This window comes from Prionailurus viverrinus, chromosome D1 (genome assembly GCF_022837055.1).
Source record: "Prionailurus viverrinus isolate Anna chromosome D1, UM_Priviv_1.0, whole genome shotgun sequence".
Lineage (NCBI taxonomy): Eukaryota > Metazoa > Chordata > Mammalia > Carnivora > Felidae > Prionailurus > Prionailurus viverrinus.
This window is the reverse complement of record NC_062570.1, coordinates 46364613-46376946: the sequence shown is the minus strand read 5'-3', so window position 1 is coordinate 46376946 and position 12334 is coordinate 46364613. Positions and strand designations below refer to the sequence as shown.

Below are 12334 nucleotides of genomic sequence, written 5' to 3'. Positions count from 1 at the left end.
GCCGGGGGTGGGAATCTTGCAAATTGACTCCTTTTTTAAAAAAGAACTGTAGTGTGGGACATCATATAGTGAATGCATCTGGAAAGAGTGAAACCACTGTTTTCCTGATATGGCCGCTTTGTAACTTTGGATTTTTGTGTCTTGAATTTTGTGAGGAGGGTCTGGTGGGAGCTTGCCTTTCTCTGGAGCAAGAGGACCCTGCAGACAACATCAGCACACCTACGCCTGAGTGTCCACAGGACCCTGACTGGTTGAAACACCTGCTTCCCAGTGTTCATTACCTAGTCTATAACACGAATGCCTGACCCCTTGAAGAAGAGTGCCACAGTGGACAAGGCAACTCTGGAATCAGAGATACCCAGGTTCAAATCCCAGCTCTGACACTCAGTGCTGTGGTACCTGAGGTAAGTAGTTAACATGTTTCAGTCTCAGTTTCTTTATCTATAAAATGGGGGAGGACAATATCTCATACAGCTGCTGTCAGAATTAAATGAGATTGAAGTCTATAAAATCTGTTAAACTCTATAAAGGCTATGAAAATCTATAAAGCCCTGGCACATTGCAGATACTGGTACTGGTCTAACTGCACGGGGTGGGAACTGCTTTCTCTCACCTCATGCTGTGGGGGCAGCGCCTCCTCTCACCTTGTGTTTTCCCCTCTCAGCGGGGGATACATACTCTGGTCCTTCCTGACAGGAGTAGGCAGACCCAGGGGAAGCTCTCTCACTTCCACACCCAGAGGGAGAAGTGAATCAGAGTCCTAAAGCCTCAGGGGGAGAAGCAGACACTTGGTGGAGATGTAACACATTAGCCATTAAAATGATCAATTAGGTGGCAGTATTGAAACACTGACAAGTAGAATATTCCACCCACGCCTGGCTCTCATTTATCTTCCTCATGCCTAGCCAATGCCTGACACCTACTCAACATTCAATAAACTCTTGCTAAGTAGAGAGAAAGTGTTCATGAAATACCATTCATTGAAAAAAATCAGAACAAAATTATAGGCACATTACTCCATCTATGTTTATGCATAGACAGATACTGGAAAGAAACATAGATGTAGCATTGTGGGAGAAATGTCATTTCTGTTTTAAGATTTTGAATAATGTGTTCAAGTGACCTTAGTAATAAAAATTCTAAAAATCAAGAAATGACCTTTGCTTACAAAGCAGCAGGAAGCCAGGCAGGCAGCTGTGGTATGGGAAGAGGAGGGCAGATACAGATTAGGATCCCTGCCTTGTCACTCCTAGCAGATCTTTGTGGGCAAATTAATTTCTCTGGGTTGTCAAGATTAAACAGGGTGGTCTGTGAAAAGCTGCCTGGCCATGATTTACTCATATTTTCCTGCCATCTCTTCTGGTGGGTTTATTACAAGCTGGGGCTCTAGATTTTAGCACATCATTGCAAGGGTGTTGGACCTTTAATGACACAGGACCTTATGCATGTGCTACAGGCGACTGACACCCTTTCAGGGGATACAGAGGTCTTAGGATCAGATTCAATGCTGCTTGGAGCGGGTTCTTAGGAGACAGTGAGTAAAGGTCTCAATTAAATCCAGTTGGAGTGGCATCTGGGTGGTTCAGTCAGTTTAAACGTCTGACTTCAGCTCAGGTCATGATCTTGTGGTCTGTGTGTTTGAGCCCCATGTCGGGCTCTGCACTGACAGCCCAGAGCCTGGAACCTGCTTTGGATTCTGTGTCTCCCTCTCTCTCTGCCCCTCCCCTGCTCGTGTTCTGTGTCTCTCTCCCTCAAAAAATAAACATTAAAAAAATTTAAATCCAGTGGGAACACAGCAGGAAGTATTGGATGGGAAGAACAATTAAAACTTTGCTACACTTGGGGCACCTGGGTGGCTTGGTTGGTTGAGCGTCCGACGTGGGCTCAGGTCATGATCTCGTGGTTCGTGGGTTCTGGCCCCACATTGGGCTCTGTGCAGACAGCTCAGAGCTCAGAGGCTGGAGCCTACTTCCAATTCTGTGTTTCCCTCTCTCTCTGCCCCTCCCCCACATGCACTCTGTCTCTCTCTCCCTCTCAAAAATAAAGAAAATAAATTTTTTTTTTTTAAAGTTCGCTACACTCATCCATGCCTGCATGATTCCATGCATGTTGAGACCAAAGGACAATTTCAGCAAAACCCAGGCACCTGGTCTAGGAAAGAGAACCACACACAGCATACAGCAGACCTTGAGGACTGGTCTTATGGAGCAACTCTAAGGCTTGTGTCTCCATCCTGCCTCCTGTCTCCGAGGCTGGAGGGGAGGCATGTGGAGAAGAGCTTTAGAGGTAGAACACTCAAAAACCTTCTGGTTCAGTTCCTCATTGTACCAGAATGGGTGCAGGGACTCACCTGGCTGTCAGTGATGCAGGACCAGGGTCCTTGCTTCCCACTTCCCTTGTCCTCCTTCACCTCCCATGCCCCACGATTTCCCAGCTCTTAGCAAGGTCTGCCTAGCTGTCCTCTCCTTTGATTCCATCTGTGGATGAAGCCCAAATAAGCATCATTCCTTGCTAGGAGGTACAAGTGCTCATTCATGTTTAGAAATGAGGGTAGGGATGCCTGAGTGGCTCAGTTGGTTAAGTGTCTGACTCTTGATGTTGGCTCAGGTCATGGGATCAAGCCCTATATAGGGCTCTACACTGAGCACAGAGCCTGCTTGGGATTCTCTCTCTCTGTCCCTCCCTCCCTCCCTCTCTCAAAATAAATAAGTAAACATTAAAAAATAAAAAGCAATGGGGATGTACAGTGTACAGGGAGGAGGAAGGCCATGCAAAGACTCGTGACAAATATCTTGAGAAAGATCACTGCACAATCCAAGTAAGTATAACGTTTTTGACAGTATGATTCAAGAACCTAAAAAATCACCACTCCCCTTCCCTCAATATTTCCATTTCTAGGAAATTATCCTAACTATATAATCACACCTGGAAACAAAGACTGATCTACAAAAATGGGCTCAGAGTAAATTTATATTTGCAAAAAAACTAGAAGCAACCTGGGTGTCCATCTGTGGAAGGTTTCCGATGCAAAATTTAATATAAACCCAATTTTGTTTTTATAAATGCTTTGGTGGGGAAAAGCCTGGAAGGAAATACACCAAAACATAAACCATGATTAGTACTGGTTGTGCGACTGATATTTTATTTTATATTTAACACTTCTGATTTTCTCAAATTTTTTCCAATTTTTTAAAATACTTATTTATTTTTTGAAGAGCGCAAGCAAGGGAGGGGCAGAGAGAAGGGGACAGAGGATTCCAAGTGGGCTCCGCGCTGACAGGCTGACAGCAGTGAGCCTGATGGGAGGCTCGAACTCCTGAGTTGCGAGATCATGACCTGAGCCGAAGTCAGACGCTCAACTGAGCCACCCAGGCACCCTAATTTTTTCCAATTTTTAAAAGATGAATTTGGGGGCGCCTGGGTGGCGCAGTCGGTTAAGCGTCCGACTTCAGCCAGGTCACGATCTCCCGGTCCGGGAGTTCGAGCCCCACGTCAGGCTCTGGGCTGATGGCTCAGAGCCTGGAGCCAGTTTCCGATTCTGTGTCTCCCTCTCTCTCTGACCCTCCCCCGTTCATGCTCTGTCTCTCTCTGTCCCAAAAATAAATAAACGTTGAAAAAAAAAATTAAAAAAAAAAAAAGATGAATTTGCACTGATTTTAAACTCAGAGATGAAGGTCACTAAGAAGGAATTCTTGGGTAATTTTTTGTCTTCCCTGACACAGAGACCCAGAGTGGAGCCTGCAGACACACACAAACACCACTTCCCAGGGCGGTCCCCGTGGACCCTGCCCCTCAAAGGCACCCCCCACCCCACCCCAGCTGCCACCTTCTGGCCCCAGGGCTCCAGTTCAGGGTGGCGTGTTACCTCATTGTTGGTGCCGACGTCCAGCAGGACTGGGAGGCACTGCTGTGGGCTGACCCCTCCGCACGCTGTGTACAGGGCCAGCTTGCCCACGGGGATGCCCATGCCGTAGCAGCCCAGATCGCCTAGGCCCAGGATGCGCTCCCCATCAGTTACCACCACGGCCTGGAAACAAAACAATCGGGAAGCGCCTCTCATGACAAAGTGCTCATCTTACCAACCCTTTGCACACGTCAGGCCTGTCAAATGGACGCCCACCTCCTCTGCTGCGGAACAAAACCACCTGTCTGTGGAAAGGCCAAGGGATTCATTCAGCTGCAGGTAGGCTTTCTTTTTCCCGTGCCCTCCCCTTCCTGGCAGGCTGGTGAGAAACCCCACTGAGCTAATACCTTGCCCTGCTCTGAGGTTTGGGGCGGGGACTGAAGAAACAGCTGGAGGGAAATCACATCTAGTTGCTCTCCCTCAAAGAAACTAAGCAGATCTTCTCAGCTTGGGATCTGGGGGCAGGGAAGGAAGGACATAATGAACAGAGACAATGAAAAACAGGTGTTCATGCCACTGCCACTAGCCCCCGGTATAGAGGCCAATGAAGTCTCTCAGACCTGCTCCTAGGGTGTAATAAACCCACCCTGCACAGGGCAGGGCTCCTATGAAAGCTGCTGGGGTCACACTCCACACGAAACCAAGAGGATTCTATACATGTACTGGGATTCGTGTTCTGGGAAATATTCACTGAAGGCAACCTAGGTGCCAGACACGGTGCTGGTTCGGGACTTCCTTGCTGTTAACTAACAGATGCCCATGAAGCTGATGGTAACTGAAATTATTGTGATTATGATAGATATTCACTTATTCATTCCTTTAGCACATATTTACACAACACCCACTTCGCAGACACTATGCCAGATCCTGGGGGAAGGAGCATCAGTTTGTGCTTTTGTAATAACAAGTATGTACGGACTCAGGCCTTCAAGAACTAAGGGGCAAAACAAGAGATGAAATATATGTATTTATAATTAACGAGTCTGGAAGGAAAGTGGGTACAGCATAAACAGCATGAGGGCAGCAGAGACAGAGAAGGGAGAGTCACTTTCTGTAGGGGAACCCTTCATGGGTGAGGGGACACATGTGCCACACCTGACACAGGAGAAGACTGTCTGCAGGGGGTGCAGCTGGGGAGGAAGGCGCTTGATACAAGAGGAAATCAGGATCCAGGATAGAGATGGGGAGGGGGTGGGTTATGTGTGGGGAACAAGGAGATGCCGGTCCTATGAAAGCACAGAACAAAATGCCAGGCAGGAGTCAGACTGTGAAAGCCACAGGGATCCCCTCAGGGTGACAACGAACTTGTCTATAGGTCACCTCCACCTGCTATCACTCCTCTATCTTGAAATGAGTTAAGTTTATGAGGCCACCCATCCCTCCTCTGGAGCCTGGCTTTGGCTTAGGACCAGCTCTGAGCTATGGAGGTCCCGGTGCCCCAAGCATGGTGCTCATGGGCACCACAGGGCTCAGTTCACTCCATGCAGGTACAACTCCAGCCCTGGGGATCAAGAGATGAAGACCCATTCTTGCCCTGGAAGAGTTTATGATCTGGTACCCAAGGGGTCCATGACAACTTATCATTTCTGTTTCTCTAGCTCTCTTAAGTGTGAGCGTGCACATGGGCTGGTGCTGCCTTTTGGTAGAAACAGGTGTAGGGATTCTTTTTCTTTTTTTTAAAGAGAAAGAGAGGCACAGAGACAGAGAATCCCAAGGAGGCTGCACCCTCAGCATGGAGCCCGACATGGGGCTCAATCCCACGACCCTGGGATTGTGACCTGAGCCAAAATCAAGAGTCAGAAGTTCAACTGACTGAGCCACCCAGGTGCCCCAGGGATAGGGATTCTTAAAAACACTCCTCCTCTTCTGAAAAGGGGACTCACAGGGTCGTGGTACAAGAGACCCATGAAGATTATGATATTCCCCCTCAGGCTGCTCTACTGTCTCTATGGAGAATGTTCTCAACCCACATGTCACCTGATTCTCTCCACAGCCCTGGCAGGTAGGTGAGTCTGAGACTGTTAGCCCATTTCACAGGTGAGTAAACAGAAGCTCTAAGACCTTCATGTTTGATATGTATTTGTTACGTATCAGCCAGATGCCAGGCACTGGACTGGATGTTTGCACATTGGGTATCTTAGGGAAGTTTAGATGACTTACTAAAGTCACTTTGTGCATGTGTCAGGGCAGGATCCTAATTAGGGTTTGGGTTCCTGGTTCAGGGCTCCTTCTACCACATTTCAGTTGGCAGAAGCACCATTAAAGCACATGTGTTCTTGGTAAAGTTCTGCTCTGCCTCTTTGCCACCCTCCCCACAGCCCGCTTCTGACCTCCCCCTTGCAGCTCTCCCTGGTGAAGCCTGTGCCTTTGTATGAAGGGTGCCCACACTCTGGGAATCTCCCATCTCTCCTAATCCAAGCTTCCTTATCCTGATTCCCACTGTCTCAGAATTTCTCTCCGTTGAGGGGCAGTGAGTTAAACAGAGGAAGTCAGTGACTACTCCAGGGTGTTATCCCTACAACTCTGGGGTCTTTCAATGGCGATGGGGCTCCTGAAATGTTCAAGGGCACTCCACTGCATGCCCACCTCCTCTGAGGGCATGTCTCGCTCCATTTGTCACCCACTCTCAACCCCACTGTGAGAATGGCTGGGTTACTGCATCAGCTTAAAGCCACACTCATCTTCCTTCCAATCTCCCCTCCCAACCAATGCCAGATTCACTGTATCAGAAGCCCATTTTAATTGTGCCATTCCTAGGTTCAAAGACCTTTAGTGGCTTCTAACAGTCCAAAGAATAGAGTCCAAAACGTTTAACTCTTTAATGATCTGAACCCAATATATGTTCTGACTTATCTCCTGCTACGCATCTGCACACAAGCTCCCCCTCCAGCCAGACTGGCCTCCTCATTCCTCCCAGACATGCTCTGAACTCACCTATAATCTCCTCCCTCTCAGCCCCTATGCTCCTTCTCTTTTTCCAGCATGCAAACGCTGCCCACGACAATCTAACGTGATTTCTCCTAGCACTTCTTATAGCTACTGCACAGGTAGCCTGCTCGCCCTCCTTGTCTGTCTGCCTGCCTTCCACAAACATTGGTTAAGCACCTACTGCTTGCCAATCCTTGCATAGGGTGCTACTTTAACATTTTAAAAAATGCACATTTTATCTGACCAAACAACCTAAAGGTTAATGGCAGGGGTTCTGGAGTCTGATAACCAGTATTTAAATCTAGGCTTCTTGATAATGTACCATATGTAAACTTGGGTAAACAGATAATTTTTCTGAGTTTTAATTTTCCATAAAATAGGGATAATAATCATACCTCACTCATCAGATTGTTGTAAAGATGAAATAACAGTTTCATTTTCACCAGGTGCGTTGGGTAAGTGATCAATAAATGGTTGCTTCTCTTATGATTACCATGGTAGTTATTATTTGGGGCAAAGATCCCATATTAAATTTTTAATTGTTTTATTTCTTTCTAGTTCAGCATTATCACAGAAAGGCCACTCAGTAACTATCTGTTAAATGAGTGATTGAAATGGAAACCAAGCAGAGATGCAATGGCTAATGGCTGAGAAAGTCAGCCATGCAAAACTTGTGGTTTCTGCTGTCATTTTTTATTTTTTTTAATTCAAGTTAGCTAACATACAGTGTAGTCCTGGCTTCAGAAGTAGAACCCAGTGATTCATCTCTTACGTAGGACACCTAGTGCTTATCCCAAAAAGTGTCATTCTTAATGCCCATGTACAGCTGGCTATCTGTTGGACATTGCCACTTGGATGTCCAATAGTCCTCCCAAATTCTTGAGTCCCTAACCAAATGACTCTGCTTTTCCCTTTTACTCTTCTAAACCTTTCACTTCTGCTGCCTTCTTGCCCTTTGTTACCTTTATCTCCCAAGCTCAAAACTGTCTTGTCTCCTTCAGCCACAGCCAATTGGTTACCAAGTTCTGCTGATTTGATTTGCTCCTTGTTTTTCCATTTGTTCCATGAACTTCACTTTCATTGCCACTTGCCTTAGGTCAGCCCATCCATCTCATCAACCACTGCAGTGGTCTCCTGACTGGTCTCTCCACTCTTGGGATTCCCCCCCGCTCCACTGCAGGTCTCCAAAGCACACCCAGATTTGTCACTTTCTTACTCTAAACCTCCAGGGGCTCTCGATGTCTGTAAAACAAAGCTCAAACATCTTTGGCATTTAAGGCCTTCCATGGTCCAGGTCCAATCTACTCTTTGAATTTCTTCTTTATCCAAATAGAGTAATTCTAATCTTGTATAAGGTTTGTACTTTCCTGACTACATGCCATTTTACCCCCTCAATCCCTATGATGTCCCTGATCCACATCCTACCATCCTTGTGTGCTTTAAGGAGCTGTACACAAGTCACCTTCCTCCATGATGTTCTCCCCTTCCAGAAGTCATCACTCCCTCCTCTAGCTTGTCTTGAGGGCAAATAATGGGACTTGTCATCTTTGATTCTTCAGCACTGTGCCTGGTGCCTGCAGTGTGATATGAACTGAATAAACAGTGGCCAATGTGACAGATCTAACATAGAAAGCAAAAGATCTCCAAAGGGCTAATTCAGACCTTTTGTGTGAATGAATGAGTTGGGAGAGGAGATACTGGATCCTATTTTTCATGACATCAATGGAGCTGATGCCAAGGGCCACTAGTGCAGTAGAGGTCAAAAGGCTGAGAACAAATCTGAGTAGCACTGTGGAGTTTTAGAGTCCAGCAATAACTATGTGAACTACAGGATCACAGTTTCCTTGTTTGGATGGCATGTGCAACTCCTAATTCTTCTTACTTCAGATGACTAGGGGGAGGGTGGGCCACATTCTTCCTCTGTCCACGTAGCTTGGACATATAGCATTTTCTGACTTATTGTCCATGTCCCTTAGTGTAGGTGGACCCAATGGGGCCGACCTCAGACTGACCTGAGGGTCATGACTCCTTGCTTGCTGTAGCCCTGCTTTCCCTGGACTTGTAGCTATGTCATGGGCTGCCCACAGCCCTGTGTATGCATCCCTCTCCTTCCTCCTTCCCTCTCTTCCTTCCTCCTCCTCCTCCTCCTCCTCCTCCTCCCCCCTCGCCACCTACTATCCACAACATAAATGATGCACAGTCTGCAGTTTCAATTCTGGGTTCCACCCTTCACAAACAACCTAACCTCTCAGCTTCCTTGTCTCTACCATAGGGATGATAATAATCCCTACCACTTACAAGTCATGAGGAGAAGTAGATGCGGTAATCTACATAAAGCACTTGGCAGAGCTGTGTGAGGTGGATATGGGGATGAGCTGCCCACATCTACCTTTCAGGACTGAAGGAGTGATTCCCTTAGGTGTACCCTCAGCTGTCAGCCCGCTTTGAGAATTTCCTTGACTGAAGAGAGCCACCTTGCCCAAAGTCACACCCTGTTCCAAAGGGTAGCAGTCCACAACCAATGACTGGTGGATGCAGGGCTACAAAGGCCTGGCTCCTCTGCCCCAAGTTGGTTTGACTTTGAAGGACGACCCCAGCTACAGAGGCTCCTCATGGGCTCAGCTGAGTCTTCCTTGAGACCTCACCCAGCTCAGCCTCTCTCTGGGCTTTCTCCTGGTTCCTTCCCTTCTAGAGGTGTTGATCCCAAGAGCACTCCCTGATATGCTGATATCCGTCCCAGAGAATGTTTCCCAGGAAACCCACCTTCTGACATTGAGGAGGGAGTGGGCCTATGCATTACAGGCGGGCACTTGGTGCCAGCACCTCATAAGTTTGCCTGCCCACGTGGAAGGGGCTGCTCCTGTGCCCAGCCACCTCTAAACACCTCCCCCCGGTAGCTGCTGGGATTGGGATGAGGGAGAGATTTAGGAGCTTGGGAAAGCTGTGGGGAGGAGGGCTGTTCTCAGCCGAGCCTTCCTCAGGCTCAAGGCAGTGGCCACTGTGGGAAAGAGTCAGAAAAGCAGTTCTCACTCCTCTTTGTGATTTACGCTGGACAGCTCTGGGCAGCCTGGCCCGTCCCCTCCTCCCTGAACAAGAGGGCCCAGCCCTCCGCAGCCCTGGGCTTTGGCCTCACTTCCCTCCCAGCCTACTTCTCCTGTACCTGTCTGCAGTCCTGCTTTCTGGCTGGGAAACCAAGGAAAGTCATCCTTTATCTTCTGAGTTCCTCTGGACCACGCCTCCCCTCCAGCCAAGAGGCCAACAGCATCAGGGTCTAAAGATACCTGTGCCTTGGAAAACCACCTCCTGGGCTCAGCAGCTGGGGGAGAGGAGGCTCAGCTTCAGGGCTCTGTGGGCATCCAACACCTTTCATGGCTGACCATGGGCAAGTCACAGCACTTTAGCTTGCTCACCTGAGGAACGACACACCCCAACCCATTCTTCAAGGACCCACCTTGGAGTGTTCATGGCACACCTTCCTTCCTTCACTCTCATCACAGTGGCTGACAGAACCAAAGGAAGTAATGATGGGGAATCTGCACCAGCCCCCAAGTACCATGAAAGGGTATTCCCTGCCTAGGGAGGGAGACCTTCATCTCCTCTTGTCTTATGAAATGTTATTTTTGAGAGACAGAGACAGAGAGAGAGAGAGAGAGAGAGAGCGCGCACGCATGCATGCGTGAGTGAAGGAGGGGCAGAGAGAAGGGGACAGAGGATCTGAAGTAGGCTCTGCACTGTCGCACAGAGCCCAACATGGGGCTCAAACTCACAAACCTCAAGATCATGACCTGAACCAAAGTTGGATGCTCAACCGAGACACCCAGGTGTCTCTCACTCCTCTTTAAGGCAACTGGAGAAAACACACCAGCAAACAAGAAAGACTAGGAGTTGGAACATTCTGAACCTTTGAAAGGGCAGCCTTAGGAGTGGCGGGGGCGGGGGGGGGGGGGGGATGATCCTTCAGGAAAAGACTGGTGGGGCAGGCCAGAGGCTGGGGTAAGCCGGGGGGCAGCCTGATCAGTCCTAACTGACTTATTTACAAACTATGGACCCAATATTTAGCCCAGCTATGGGCTCCTGGTTTTTCTAGAGAAAGCCAGAAATCCAAGTTTCTATGTTTCCTTTCTCAAATCAAGTCTCCCGATTTTAAAATCTTGCCTACCAATTCAAAAATTTGAAAAATCACTGAAGGCTAAATCAAACACGTCCAGGGGCCAGATCGGCCGGCTGCCCCTTTGTGGCCTGGGATCTGCAGGTAACACAGCCTCCTCCTTGGCTGCTCTCAAGGCCTCTGCAATCTTTCCCCTGCCATGCTTTGCCCTACAGCCTCCCCTTCTACTTCCAGCAATGACCACAACCATTTGAGTGCCTTTCAGTGTTGTACAGACTCTATGGTTAGTCCTCACAAGAAGAAAACAAAGATCAGAGAGCTTATCTACACATACGGCAAGTGAAGGGCAGATTCAAGATGTCTGACCACAAAGCCAGAGCTGATTCTTCTGTAGAGTTACCAGAGACTGATCTCGGGGTTTCTCCCAAGTGAGACAGACAGAAAGGGTGGAGGGGAGGAGCTGGCCCCAGCCATTCACTTGTCCGCTCTAAGCTACTACAGGGGTAGTGGTCAGCCAGTCAGCACATTTGATCCTCTGTCTCTGGGCTCCTCTCTTGAGCAGCACACAGTCTACTGCAGTTGTTTCTGGGTCAGACCCTCCAACTAGACTTTGAGCTCCTTGAGTTTGGGCCTGTATACCTTCTTTATCCCGGAAACTACAGGGAAATCATATAGATGTTTACCATGTGATAGACAGAAGCAACCAAATTAGATGCACCAGTCCAGATCTGCCCATGGAACCTCTGCTTGCCCTAGAGGCTTCAGATGTCTCTGTCTGCGGTCTGCTCCAGTCCCACCCCATCTGGGGTGACCTAAAGCTCCATTTCTCTTCCTCTAAAATCACAAAAGTTGCTGTCTCCAACTCTCTGGTAGTTACCGCTCAGTCCTTAGAAGGGCCTCAAACTATGTTTGTTGAAGTCAACGAGTATTTTTTTAAGTTGTGCCCTGACCAAAGGAGCAAAGAGAACCAGAAATCCAGTCCACGAGCCCTTCACCAACCCTCTGCCAGCCCGGGGGAACGGGCACCTTCTTCTTACTGTTTAAGAGGGGATGGCTTTTTGTCATTCTTTTGAATTCCTCGTAGCTTGCACTAAGGCACGGTGCATGCTGGTGGAGACCCCATTTCTCTGCTCCTGGCACTGTGCCTGGTACACGGAAGGCCCTCATCATGTCCGCTGAGTTCATTCACCTCAGCAGGCATCTACTGCATGCCTCCTATGTACAAGGTTTCACCACGGCTGAACCTCCCAGGAAGGTAGACAGATTCGTCTGCTGACATCAGCAGCACGTCTGCACAGGGCAGGCTGGAGTTAACTTCCCATCCAGTGAGCTGGCTTCCCTTAACATGGTTCAGATTTTATTATAGCTTCACTAGACACACCCTAGGAACTTGC

General features: G+C 48.3%; 1 protein-coding gene across 4 annotated transcripts in view; it reads right to left on the bottom strand.

Annotated features, from left to right (window-relative positions):
* The window catches only part of ME3 (malic enzyme 3), a 184715-nt gene that overhangs the window by 51611 nt on the left and 120770 nt on the right, over positions 1-12334 (bottom strand). For 3 of the 4 annotated variants that reach the window (XM_047879261.1, XM_047879260.1, XM_047879263.1), the window contains one exon: positions 3866-4027. The exons of the other annotated variant lie outside the window; for it this stretch is intronic. In XM_047879261.1, coding sequence (XP_047735217.1) covers positions 3866-4027 — 162 coding nt within the window. The remainder of the gene's footprint in view (positions 1-3865; positions 4028-12334) is intronic. 4 annotated transcript variants of the gene reach the window in all.